The sequence below is a fragment of the Hemicordylus capensis genome, chromosome 5 (assembly GCF_027244095.1).
Source record: "Hemicordylus capensis ecotype Gifberg chromosome 5, rHemCap1.1.pri, whole genome shotgun sequence".
NCBI lineage: Eukaryota > Metazoa > Chordata > Lepidosauria > Squamata > Cordylidae > Hemicordylus > Hemicordylus capensis.
Genome location: NC_069661.1, coordinates 189,917,127 through 189,930,243, shown reverse-complemented (window position 1 = coordinate 189,930,243; position 13,117 = coordinate 189,917,127). Strand labels below are relative to the sequence as shown.

The following is a 13,117-nucleotide window of genomic DNA, read 5'->3' as shown; positions in this document are numbered from 1 at the left end:
AATGTACAAAAGAGTGAATGGGTGCATCTAAATGGAGATGTTCCCATGATAAGCTGCAAGAGTTCACTCTTGCATGTTAGGAAGCACTATAGATGCATCAGGCTTCTGTTTCTACTTTTATGTAATGGCTGGAATCCTCTCTTGTACATCTGTCCCATACAACAGCATGTTGAATTAACATGCATTCACAGAGCCATTTAAAAAGTGAATCAAAGAATTTGCATCGTACTGCGTATTCTGAGGTAGTCTAATGCCATGTTTACTCTTCTATGACAGAATAGATCAGACAGCATTCCACCACTGCTACAAGCTTTTGTTGCAGCATTCTTTAAGTGTGTACATCAAGAGAATACTCCAGTAGAACTGTTAAGGTAAGTTTGGCATTCCATGATAATTGTGAACAAAGTTAATGTAGCATCTTGCTTTTGTTCATAAATATACTGTAAGAATATTTGCTTTAAAGCACTTAAATTACATGTTGTCACTCTGTAGTTTATTTGGCACATTTCTACAATTTATGTATACATTTCTTTGTGACTAGTTATGTCTTTCAGGACTTTACAATTAAAAGCAATTCACAAATTGAGTTCAGTTGGTGACCGTTTCTTTTGTGTAAGGCAGCAACTATTACATGCTATAACTGTAGATTAATGATGTTGCTTTAGACCAGCGCTCAACCTGAGAGGGTAGGATTTACTAAGCTTGCTCCCTAGCAATTATAGGGATATTTTATCCTATTTTTTAATAGAGCCCCCTTTAATTGTGGCTCGGTTGGCTCCAGCTTATAGATGTGGTGGCTAAGCCAGGTGGCCAGTATGGAACTGCTGAAGCTGGTATGCTAGTGTTGAGGTACATTTCTACAGCACTCCAAGACACTTGCCACAGCCCTTGCGGGGGTTTCGCAAAGCCTTCTGTGTTGTCTTGTGTGTCGCTCTGTGACTTCAACAGCCAACTGAACCCACCCCTCCTGATAAAACACATCTTTCTTGGAGCACAAACTGTCCTATTGGGTTGTATTTTGTGCAAGGCCACATTAAGCAGTTGACCAGATCTGCACACCTCAAAGCACTTGCCTATTTCAGCAGTTACCTTCCCTTAGTAATTAAACTCGGTGGTAAAATAAAAGTGCAGCTGCTGTCAAAAAAAATTAGCTGTTGGTTCTTCCCTCTCATCTCGCCCCCATGTCTAATGCAACTTCCCACTCTCCTGGCGTCAAGATCTATATGGCACTTCCCTCAACAAAATTAATTACCATTGGTGGTGAAATGTAGAGCATTGTGGTGTTGGGACACAGGCAATTTGTATTTTACAGAGAGGGGCAAAGTAGCAGCCCTCTCAAGTTTGACTCTTAATTAATTGCTTGATAACGGAGTAATGTGCCCCCCCTTCCTAATTTCCCCCCATATCTTTATTATCGCTAGTTGTTGCAACTCTTTTTATGTACAGAATTTCTTCACACGGAAAAAACCTTTTCTTTTAGATATTTTTTGAATTTTCCTGTGCCAATTGAATTCACACCACCTTTGTATAAGGGCGGTTTTACAGAAGAAGTTGTAAACCAGCAAATTCCTTACTTGTGGCAAATATACTGGTGAGTGTTTCCAGTCTGAGAAGGTTTGATGTTGCAGTCATTTTCACGTGTGGGCTTACTAAACTCCTGAAAAGGCAGCTCATCTTTCTTTATAGTACAGCGAATCTTGAGGGGGAGAGAGTCTTTATAGTGGCAGCCTTTTCAGAGGCTTCAAGTTTTTGCCATTGGCCAGTATCCTTAGGATTTTGCTTAGCCTCTGTAAAGTTGTAAACATACAGTGGAATCGCCTGCATTGCTCCTCTTCCTATACCATTTAGCTCACTTTTCCTTCTGTCATATGACTTTCTTGACTGGAATTGGTATGTTATGAACCCTGGACTACTTTTGTCAAGGAAGAAATTAATAAGTCTGGTTGAATTGTGAGGTCAGATGATGTGCATAGTTTGACCCCACACTTCAGTTTGGAATGTTAACTGAATGTGATGGTAGGAACTGAGTATTGTAAAAGTACCTAGGCAACTAACTAACAGAAGTTTCTCTTTAAATAAGGCATATAGTGAATTGTCTTACACTTTGAGGCAGTTTTCTCCATCTTAGTTTCTCAGTATTGAATGCATCGTCTGCATAACATTGAATGCTCCACCAGGCAAAAGGAGAACCAGGCTGGACACCTAGCTGTTCGCCTTTGTTTATTCGTGAAATACACTCTTATATTTAATATCGCCAGCTAAATATTTACATGAGCTTGTTCTTGCAGACCGAGTAGGGCGTTTGTCTTGGCACGCTCGAATGTGCTGCCCTCAGCTTTCTTAGAGGGTCGCTGTCTCGGGATTCCTTTTGCTCAAAGGTTATGCCCATGTCAGTCAGGAGTGGTTGAGACAATTTATCATATGTTGCTTAACTATTTATTTATAGAGATATTTGGCTAGCACTTTTGTCACCTATTTTGTCTAGATTCCCCAGTAGGCCATTGGCCTTTTTGTGTGTCTCTTCTTTGCCTGACAGTGATATTAATGTTTCCACCAAGGTGGCAAAATTTTTGCCACGTTGCAAGCTGTGTAAGGAAGCAATTGGTAAAATCATGAGTGTTGACTGTATATATAGTCTTATATTGTAAATGGTGATATGTAAGAAAGTACTGGCAGAATCATGATTGCTGAAGACTACTTCTCTATTGTGCTGTGTTTGGCTGGTCAATGACCAAAATAAAGATTCCATTTCCATATTTAATAACTATTTTCTTTACCCTTGGTGTATATTTAGCTTTTAAATAGTTCTTGGTGGCTAAAGTTGAAACACTGTTGTTAAACGCAGTGAAAATGAATGCATTGTGGCTTTTGGCATCCTCGACTTCTACTTACATATGATGTTGAGGATGAACTTGTTTATTGTGGCCCTTTCTTTAAAAAGAACATTTAAAAAGAAGTTAATATTGTGTTCTTCTTTTAAAAAAACACAAATAGTTTATACCAGTCTCTTCATGGAAGTTCTGGAGAAGCAGCAGATGCTTATGAGGCAGCTCTGGGAGCAGTTATGCAAGAGGAAATAGTTCAACATATTTGGATGGAGTAAGTTTAAATGACTAGACATTGCTTGACTTTACAGTGGTAAAAGCAGTGTGTTCAGAAGTGTTAACATCTGGGTTTCATTTCTGTTTTTTTAAGCTACCTTATTTTTATCAATGGCAAAGTTGTCAGATCCAACAATCAAGTTCAAGAATTCAAGCTTTTTAGTGATCTTGTGAACAGATGTCTTGTTACAGTTCCTACCCGTTACCCTATTCCATTTAGCACTGCTGATTACTGGACCAGCTATGAGTTTCATAACAAGGTATGCATATCTCTGTCATTCTTTAATTATGACTTTGGCCACAATTTAAAGGAGGGAGAACTCAACAGGTGTAGAAGAACTTGGCAGTTGGTTGTTTGTGTAATAAATATAAACTGATAAAAGATCAACTTTTCTAAGTAACAAAGGCATTTTTGAAAACTGAAGATTAGGAGGAAGTAGAGGCCTGATAGTCCCAGAGTTCTCTACCTAGAGGGGAACTTGTTTATCATTCCTCCTCTAGCACTGACCATGCTTCCTTCTCCCTGGTTCATAAGAATAAGGGTGTCTTCCTCTGTGGCAGCTCTCAAGTGTTCTTTCCACCTTTTTGAAGGGCTCATTGTTTTAGCACATGCTGAACATGTCTGGAGTCCCATGGGCTTCTCCTGCCTCCTGGGTACCAATAGTACCTAGAAAAGGGGAAGAGAGCTGGTCTTGTAGTAGCAGGCATGACTTGTCCCCTTAAGCTAAGCAGGATCCACCCTGGTTGCATACGAAAGGGAGACTAGAAGTGTGAGCACTGTAAGATATTCCCCTTAGGGGATGGAGCTGCTCTGGGAAGAGCATCTAGGCTCCAAGTTCCTTCCCTGGCATCTCCAAGATAGGGCTGAGAGAGATTCCTGCCTGCAACCTTGGAGAAACCGCTGCCAGTCTGTGTAGACAATACTGAGCTAGATAGACCAATGGTCTGACTTGGTATATGGCAGCTTCCTATGTTCCTAAAAGCTCTTCAGGCAAGTGTCCTTGCAGGTACAGTTTTTTCAGTAACAATCACATGTTCTTTCTAATATTTTTTAATTGACCGTTGCAGGTTATTTTCTTTTATTTGAGTTGTATTCCAAAGTCTCAGCATTCCAAAGCCTTGGAACGATTTTGTTCTACTATGCCAGCTAACCCTGGACTGGCATTAAGGTAAGCTACTGTTGGTTAAAGCATTTGAAAGTTATTTCCTTTCCAAAAAGGCTATATAGTCAGCTAATTGGCTATGGGGATTTTTAATAGATCTCCTAGGCCCAAATCACAATTTCCTGAAGGCAATTAATGAGCAATGTGTTGTATATAACACCCCTCCCCCGTCCTGCTATGCTGCCTCATCGTGGCGGAGAGTGTGTGTTCCTGGGAAGGATAAGCGAAGTACGCCGGGAGGTATACTCCCAGTAGGGTCACTCAAAGTGCAAAGGTCATCCCAGTTGCCCAGCTAAAGCAAGCAGGAACCTATATTGGGCAGCAGCGATATAGGAAGGTGCTGGAGGCGGACAATCACTTCAGTGACAACGACAAAGGCATCATTTCATACTGTGTGGGAGAAGGCAATGGTAAACCACTCCTGTATTTTACCATGAAATACGTCACACGTGTGACGTATGCGGCCTGCGCGCGCACGGCGGCGACAGGCGCGCGTGCGCCGTGACGGGTGCATGCGTGCTGGTATTTACACGACTTCCTGGCAACGACGGGGGCAGGGGCGGCAGGGAGGAACGCTGCCGCCCCCAAAACTTCAATTCTAAATCCAGCGCCGGAGGGGGAAGAGCGGTGGGAGGGGTAAGTACTACCCCCCTGCCCTTAAAGTTCGACCCCCCTCAGTGCCGGACCGCGCCGCCGTGGTTCCATGCACACCACTACAAATGGATCATAGAACAAAATCAATCCAGAATTTTCACTCGAGGCACAAATGACCAGGCTCAAACTATCATACTTCGGACATATTACGTGAAGATCTGGCTCACTGGAAGTCCATAATGCTGTAGAGAAAGCCGAAGGAAAGAGAAGAAGATGACCAGCAGCAAGGTGGATCGACTCGGTTATGACAGCAATGAATGCACCACTGAGAGACCTTAAAGGCCAAGTTGAAGACAGATTGTCCTGGAGAGAGTCTGTCTGTGTGGTCGCTAAGAGTCGACACCGAATTGACGGCACTTAAATTAATCAATCAATATAACATTTAGAAAGCCTTGCCATATGGTCACGTGAGCAGTAAAGACTTTGTACAGTCTCGTATATTATGCTGACTTTGCCTTCGTATACCCACAAATGGCCTTGGTCTTTTAGCTTCACATTTGGCTAGAAGGGGTGTATCATGGTAGGAATTCAGGAGGTGCAGCTGATTATAGATGCAGACGATTGATTTCTGCCTTGTGCATTGTGCAAACAAATTCCCCTGATTTCTTTTTAAAAAAAGGTTTTTGCATGGGTTCGTGTTTCACCTCTAAATATTTGGCATGTTGGTGTAGTATTCATTCTACCCATAGTCTTGTAGAAACATCTTTTTCGAAGGATTTAATGTATAATGAAAAGTTGTGATTTGAAGATCTAGGCATACCCTTGCTCCTATACTTGTGAGCACATTTAATATTTGAACTTATTTGTCATATTTATAACATTTTTCCTACTATAGTCTTTAATAATCTCTACTACTGCTTAATGTTTTTATTTAGCACTTAAGAAGGTTGCCTTTAGCAATCGTATTTACTGTCTTTTTCTGTGTTGCTTTGTCTTTGCAGGCTGCTTCAACAATATTGGGAAGAGAGCAATGTTCAGATTCTGAAACTGCAAGCCAAGATGTTTACATATAATATCCCAACATGCCTGCCCATCTGGAAAATGTAATTCAACAGTCATACACCTGTTACCCTAGATATTATTATGATTATTTTAAAAGTAATAACTTTTGCTTCACAAAGATAAATCTGAAATAGCCTTCAAATTGGATTTATCCTAGAAAGGTTTTTCAATATTTCAGTCTTTCAACAAACTTTGGTTTAGAAAGATACCTGGCACTATTGTCGTAAAATGAGGACTCTTGCTTCCCCATACAAAAATATTTCAGAAGTAAGTATGCCTTGTGTGGATAAGAAAGCAAAATGTGTTGACAAATTTGATTGTTGCTACTTTGGAATGTTTTCTCATTAAATTATTGACTTCTGTTTCCTCCTCCTTTCTACCCTCCCCTTTATATATCATAATAGCAATATCCAGTGGTGATGAACTGATCATTGTCTGCAGTGTTTGTACATAATGGGAACAACTGAAATGTCTTGCTCATGTAAGATTGTTTATGAAATGGATCTCTTTTTTTATCTCTTCACTATAGATTATCATCATTGGGAATTAGTCTGTTACTTTCCAGGACTCTTATAGTTCCATCCCATACTCAGTGTTCAGCCTATAAAGGTATTCAGGGTTCTGCAAAAATAAGTCATTTTTATTTCTTCCCTTCAGAGCCATTGCTGCCGAGTGCTTTCTAAAGGGACAGAGAGAGGTATGTTTAAAAAATAATAATAACATTGCTACCTTTGTAAACACACAATTAGTCTCTGAGTTGAGTTCATCCTGGGTTCAATACCTAAAGTACTAGAAGGGATTAGTAGCAACAGTATTCTGGCTAAGCTAGTTTGTAGCGTTAGAGTTCCACTGACAACTTCTCAGTACTTCAGAAATACAGTCACGCTCTCTACTTTCCTCTTCCTCTTTAAGCGATTGGTGTTTGTGGTGGGTCCTTTTTATTTATTTATTTATTCAATTTTTATACTGCCCTTCCAAAATGGCTCAGGGCGGTTTACAATTAAAATAAAACCATTAAAATCAGTTAACAATTAAAACAAAAAATATATTAAAAAGTATAAAACAACAATTAAAACACCATAAAACAGCAATTAAACAATCACAACAATTAGAAAAACAACAACCTGAAAACCAGGTTACAGCATTAAAACCAGTTACAACTACTTAAAAATCCTGTAAGGCCAGACCAAACAGATAGGTTTAGGGGCTTTCCTTAAGGTCAATAAATAATTCAAATTGCGGATTTCTGCCGGGAGTGCATTCCACAGCCTAGGAGCAACTACAGAGAAGGCCTGCCTCTGATCACCACCAGACTAACTGGTGGTAACTGGAGACGGACCTCCTCAGATGACCTTAATGTGCGGTGGATCATGCAGAAGAAGGCGCTAAGATAACTCGGACCTAAGCCATTCAGGGCTTTAAAGGTAATAACCAGCACTTTGTATTTTGCCCGGAAACATATTGGCAGCCAGTGTAACTGTTTCAAAACCGGCATACTATGGTCTCTCCAGGTTGCCCCAGAGACCCTGGCTGCCGCATGTTGAACTAACTGAAGTTTCCGAACTACATACAGCGGCAACCCCACGTAGAGCACATTGCAATAGTCAAGCTGGTAGGTTACCAGCTGATGCACCACTGTTTTGAGGTCATCCTCTTCAAGGAATGGGTGCAGCTGTTGAATCATCCAGAGCTGATAGAAAGCACTCCTGGCCATGGCCTCCACCTGAGATACCAGGGTGAGGCCTGGGTCCAGGAGTACTCCCAAGCTGTGCACCTGCTCCTTCTGGGGGAGTGTAACCCCATCCAGCACAGGAAGGTCTAACTCACTCCTCATTCTGAGCCCCCACAATGAGCACCTCCGTCTTGGATTCAGCTTCAATCTGTTCTCCCTCATACAGCCCATTACTGCCTGTAGACAGGCATTTAGAGAATGAGTACCATTTCCTGGAGATGAAAAGGAGAAGTAGATTTGGGTGTCATCAGCATAGTGATAACACCCAGCACCAAAGCTCCTGATGATCTCACCCAGCGGTTTCATGTATATATTGAAAAGCATTGGTGACAGAATGGAGCCCTGAGGGACTCCATATAACAGCTCCCGTTTTGAGGAGCAACTGTCACCAAGCTCCACCATTTCAAATCTACCCGAGAGAGAGGAGCGGAACCACTGCAAGGCAGTGCCTCCTATCCCCAACTCCCCCAGGCGATCCAGAAGGTTACCATGGTCAATGGTATTAAACGCCGCTGAGAGATCCAGAAGAACCTGCAGGGTCACACTCCCTCTGTCAATTTCCTGGAAAAGGTCATCCATCAGGCTGACCAAGGCTGTCTCAACCCCATAGCCAGCTCTAAAGCCAGTTTGAAATGAGTCTAGATAATTAGTTTCCTCCAAGACTGCCTGGAGCTGGCTGGCCACCACTTTCTCAGGAATCTCAGATTGAAACTGATCCAGTCTAATACTGCAAGAGGGATTGCTGGACACCTCCTCCATAGACCCTGCAGAAATAGTGGAGTCCAAGTCAGCCCAAATACAGGAGACCTTGTTCACAAAAGAACCATTAAAAGCATCACAGCTTCCTAATGGAGAGTTCCGAGTAAGAGTCACAGGCAGACTTGATTTAAACTGTGCCAACACAATTAACAACAACACTTTTCAACAAAGGTTTCCAAAGTAGTTTAGATAGAGAAATAATAAATAAGATGGCTCTCTGTCCCCAAAGGGCTCACAATCTAAAAAGAAACATAAGACAGACACCAGCAACAGTCACTGGAAGTACTGCTGGGGTGGATAGGGCCAGTTACTCTCCCTCTGCTCAATAAAGAGAATTGCCATGTTAAAAAGGTGCCTCTTTGCCCAGTTCGCAGGGATCACACAAACAGCAGTTTGTACCACTGCAGCTTAAGTAGCTTTCTGTGAGTACAAACACAAGGCCTGGATGGATGTTCACTCATTCTTTATTCAGTCCACTTATGCATACCAAAAAGAACAAAAGAAAATGACCTAAATCCCATCCAGAAAAATTCTGTTCTGTGGCTCCTTCAGGAATTCTTGAGCAACGTGATTAGCATGACTTGTTCTAGTTTACCAATATATTGTGTGTATGAAGTGCTATTGGCATAATAAACTAATCGGTCTGAAAGAGAGCAAATTGGGGACTTTTAATTTTCAATGCTTCCATCAGAATTGCATGTTTTTCTCTACAGTCTTCAAAGTGACAAACTTGTTTTAAAATGGAAGATTCCAAACTGGAGCAGTAGCCACAGTATCACTGCTGGCCTTAGGTTGCCTGTGCCTCATGCCTATTGATTTAAAGACATAAAAGAAAGTGCTTCTCTGACTTAGTTCTGTGGCCATTCCATATGTAATTTTTGTCATTTCCTCATTATGTAACAACATCGTGTTGGGGTGCCATTAAACCGATTCTTGTTTCTCTTTTCAGGTCCATCACTTATATCAGAGAGCCTTTCAGAAGTTACCTCTATGTGCAACCCTGTGGAAAGATGTAATGTTTTCTCTTTAAGTTTCAGTTTAAGGTTTCATTTCAATTTTCTGCATATCCCATGTCCGTCGATGTGGTGATATTCAAGCTCTGGCTAAATCTTATGTCTGCTTCCCCATCTCTTACAGCAGCTCCTGTTTGAAGCATCAGGAGGAGGTAAAACTGATAACCTGAGAAAACTAGTTTCCAAGTGCCAAGAGGTTGGAGTCAGCCTAGATGAGCTTTTAAATTTAAACACTTTCAGAACAGAAAGCACGAATCGCTGAACACTGGGTGCAGTCAGTGCTAAATCCTATTAAATGCCAAAATCATTTGAATGATTCTCCAGGCTGATCTCTGGCTTTAGGCCTGCATAAAGCAGATGAGCCATGCTGAGCATATCAAGTCTCTCTGGTCTGCTTTCCTCGAACCTGGAAACATTTAACATGGCCGCCTCCTTGGATAAATGAACTCCCTGTATGGCCTGCTTCTGGGCCCTGCCAGACTCTCATAACATCATGTACGTAAGTATAGTTCATCCCAATGACAGACTATAAATGTGTTAGTTTTTTTTATTTTCCACTTTTCATTTTCTTTCTTTTTGTGCTGTTCCTGATTTCACTTGACGCTCGCACTGATGCCTGAGAGATCTGTGTTAGGAGCTAATAACATAGGCTGTGTTTACATTTTTTTAAAAAAAACCCAAGCAGTCCACTTTAGATTTTTTTTCCCATTTAGGGGGGGCGGGGAGGCGGGAGATTTGTTTTTGTTGCAGGATTTCAAACAAAAGTAGCTGCTCTTAAGGAAAACAACTGCCATGGCCGCAAGTATGCTTTTTGCACTTGAAGGCTGTATGAGGGTTATTTACTACCCTTTCTGCATCCTGGACTTGTGGCAGAGACTTCTTAGACTTGAAGATTAAAGATACCATTGCAAATGCCAGTGCATCAGAACCGAAGAGTGGTCAATTTATTATGTGCAATTTTTTGTAAAGAAATTTTAATTTATAATAAAAGTTTAACAGTTAATAATATTGAACTGATTTGTATTAAGATACTACACTGTAGTATTGCTATTGTTTATACAAAGATATTTTGAATATAAGTTTTTAAAAATCTACTCTTGTCTCTGTCGTTTCTTGATGACAAGATTCCCCCCCCCCCATCTCCCATCTATTTTTGCCCTTTGCAACACACTTTAAAAAAAAAAAAGATGGCTTACAGTACTTTGTGCAAGAACCTTTAGCTGCCAGACTCTGGCTCATATTTTTTGCTTTGGTGGGCAACATTGAATCTCAAAATGTCAGTAACTGCTACAGCCTAAACGTTTTACACTGGGTTGACTTACACGAGCAGAAATGAATCCCCAGCCTCCATCGCAGATTGTGAACAGGGAGAAAATATTCTGAAGCCGTTTCCATTCCCCAATTGGACCAAGTCTAAACTGCGTTACATTCCTTGCTATGATAGCCTCTACTCAGGAGGAGGAGTGTCCCTTCAGCACCACTGCATTGGAGAACTGAAGCAACCATGTCTTCAAGCAGATGCGGAGCTTTGTTAGTTTTCACAACACCCTGACACATCATTATTCCCATTCCCATATACAGATAAAACACAAGGTTAATAAAGCAATTTGCTTGTTATCAAACATGGTGTCTGTGATGGAGAATAGGAACATAGGAAACTGCCATATACCAGGCCAGACCATTGGTCCATCTAGCTCAGTATTGTCTACCCAGACTGGCAGCAGCCTCTCTCAGCTCTATTTTGAAGATGCCACAGAGGGAACTTGGAGCCTTCTGCATGCGAGCATGTTAGGTGTTCTTCCCAAGGCAGTTCCATCCCCTAAGGGGAATTAGTGTTCACATGTCGTCTCCCATTCAAATGCAACCAGGGTGGACCCTGCTTAGCAAAGGGGACAATTCATGTTTGCTAAAGGTGTATGAATAGCAGAGATCCTATATTCCATGCACAAGCATGAAGAATACAGATAGCTAACCATCATTTGGAAGAACTTGCTCTAAACAAAACATGTTCCTTCTGTTCATCACTCATTTGGTCTTGCATCCTCTCTAATAAAACGCTTGGTGTCCGTCTGTGGACGGACACCAAGCGTGCGTTCGTGCCTCGACTGTTCTGAGCGTGCGCGGAGCGCACGCTCAGAACAGTCCAAGGGAGACACGACCGCCAGCACCCGGCGGCCATCTTGGGCGGCCAGAAGTGGCCGCCCGAAGAAGCCGGATAAGCGGCAGCGGGGGACACTGGCCGAGGCGGCGGCAAAGCTGCCGCCTCGGCCAGAGGGCGCGGCCAAGGCGGCGGCGGAGCCATGGCCGTGCCGCCGAAGCCGGGCGGGGGGAGGAGGCGGCGGGGGAAGCCGGCCGAGGTGGCGGCCGAGCCGCCGCCGAGGCCTGGCGGCTTGGGGCCCTTGCCTGGCCAGGGAGACCGGCCGCGGCATAGAGGCTGGCGGCGGCGCCGCCACAGCCGATATCCACCTTCCCGCCCTCCCAGCTGCCCGACTTACCCTTCCCCGCACCCCCCCCCCAAAGGAATAAGGGCCTCCGCGGCCGCCGGAACTGCCCTCCCAGCTGCCCGAGCCCTACTCACCCGAGTCAGCCCGCAAGAGCCGGGCGAAGTGCAAGCATGTTTTCAAAAGGTCCAGAGAGGAGCTCGCAAACAGAGCTCCTCTCTGTGCTAAGTCTCTTCCCGAACTCGGAAGTCGGGAAGAGACTTAGCACAGAGAGGAGCTCTGTTTGCGAGCTCCTCTCTGGACCTTTTGAAAACATGCTTGCACTTCGCCCGGCTCTTGCGGGCTGACTCGGGTGAGTAGGGCTCGGGCAGCTGGGAGGGCAGTTCCGGCGGCCGCGGAGGCCCTTATTCCTTGGGGGGGGGGTGCGGGGAAGGGTAAGTCGGGCAGCTGGGAGGGCGGGAGGACAGTTATCGGCCCCTTCCCTTCCTAGCGCCCGTTATTCAACGGGCTAAAATTTACTTGTAGTTATATAAGCTGTGATTCTTTATAATAAAAAACTGACAGAAGTTGTATTTGCCCAGAGGACACCCCCCCCAAAAAAACACCCTGTACTCTCAACTTCTGACATTATAGCTGTTTTATCAAGCTGAATGTGGTGTGAGCAGGAACATATGTAGAATATTCTGCTTAACCTGAACAGAGCTTAACTCTCATATGGAAACAGGGAGAGCCCGTCAAGCTGGGGGAAGCTGGAGCAGTGGGTTGTACACAGAAAGGAACTAGTACAAAAGAGTGTGGTAGTGACACTTTCACAAAGGCAAATTCTTTTCTGTTGCAAAGCTCTCTGGGAAAATTGGTGCAGATGCAACCTGTCACTGCAACGCTGTGAGGAGAAGCTTCCCTCAGTTGTGTGGCTTCTAATGGTACCGGAGCACCCTTTTGAATCTGAGTGAGCTGCCAGACTCTACAGGATGGAGTTCTTAGGCCTTCTGGCAGTTGCAAACAAGGGGACATTCAGTCAGGGGTAGCTTCTCTCACATTATAAAGTCATAGCTGCTCCCATTCTTACACAACTGAAACCATTGGCGCCTTGTGTCTAGGCATGCGCCTCAGCCATGGCTTGAGCACTGGTTTGGTGCCATAGGGAGGGGAGTTTGTAGTGGGAGCTTTAAGAAAGAGGCAAGCAGGTCTTACCTGCTCGCCGCCACCCCACGCTGCTTCCTGCTGGGGTGGTGCTCAGCCCAAGTACCCC

General features: G+C 43.5%; 1 protein-coding gene across 5 annotated transcripts in view; it reads left to right on the top strand.

The window, feature by feature from the left end:
* ZFC3H1 (zinc finger C3H1-type containing) overlaps positions 1-10,518 on the top strand; it is a 60,824-nt gene extending 50,306 nt beyond the window's left edge. For 3 of the 5 annotated variants that reach the window (XM_053255082.1, XM_053255081.1, XM_053255083.1), the window contains exons 27-35: positions 277-371; positions 1,481-1,591; positions 2,995-3,099; positions 3,196-3,361; positions 4,170-4,270; positions 5,860-5,961; positions 6,578-6,617; positions 9,361-9,423; positions 9,549-10,518. In XM_053255082.1, coding sequence (XP_053111057.1) covers positions 277-371; positions 1,481-1,591; positions 2,995-3,099; positions 3,196-3,361; positions 4,170-4,270; positions 5,860-5,961; positions 6,578-6,617; positions 9,361-9,423; positions 9,549-9,686 — 921 coding nt within the window. In that variant the 3' untranslated portion in view covers positions 9,687-10,518. Of the gene's footprint in view, positions 1-276; positions 372-1,480; positions 1,592-2,994; positions 3,100-3,195; positions 3,362-4,169; positions 4,271-5,859; positions 6,402-6,577; positions 6,618-9,360; positions 9,430-9,548 lie in introns of those variants that run through there. The other 2 variants (XR_008308405.1, XR_008308404.1) reach the window with 2 other exon arrangements.
* Positions 10,519-13,117: the final 2,599 nt, after the last annotated feature.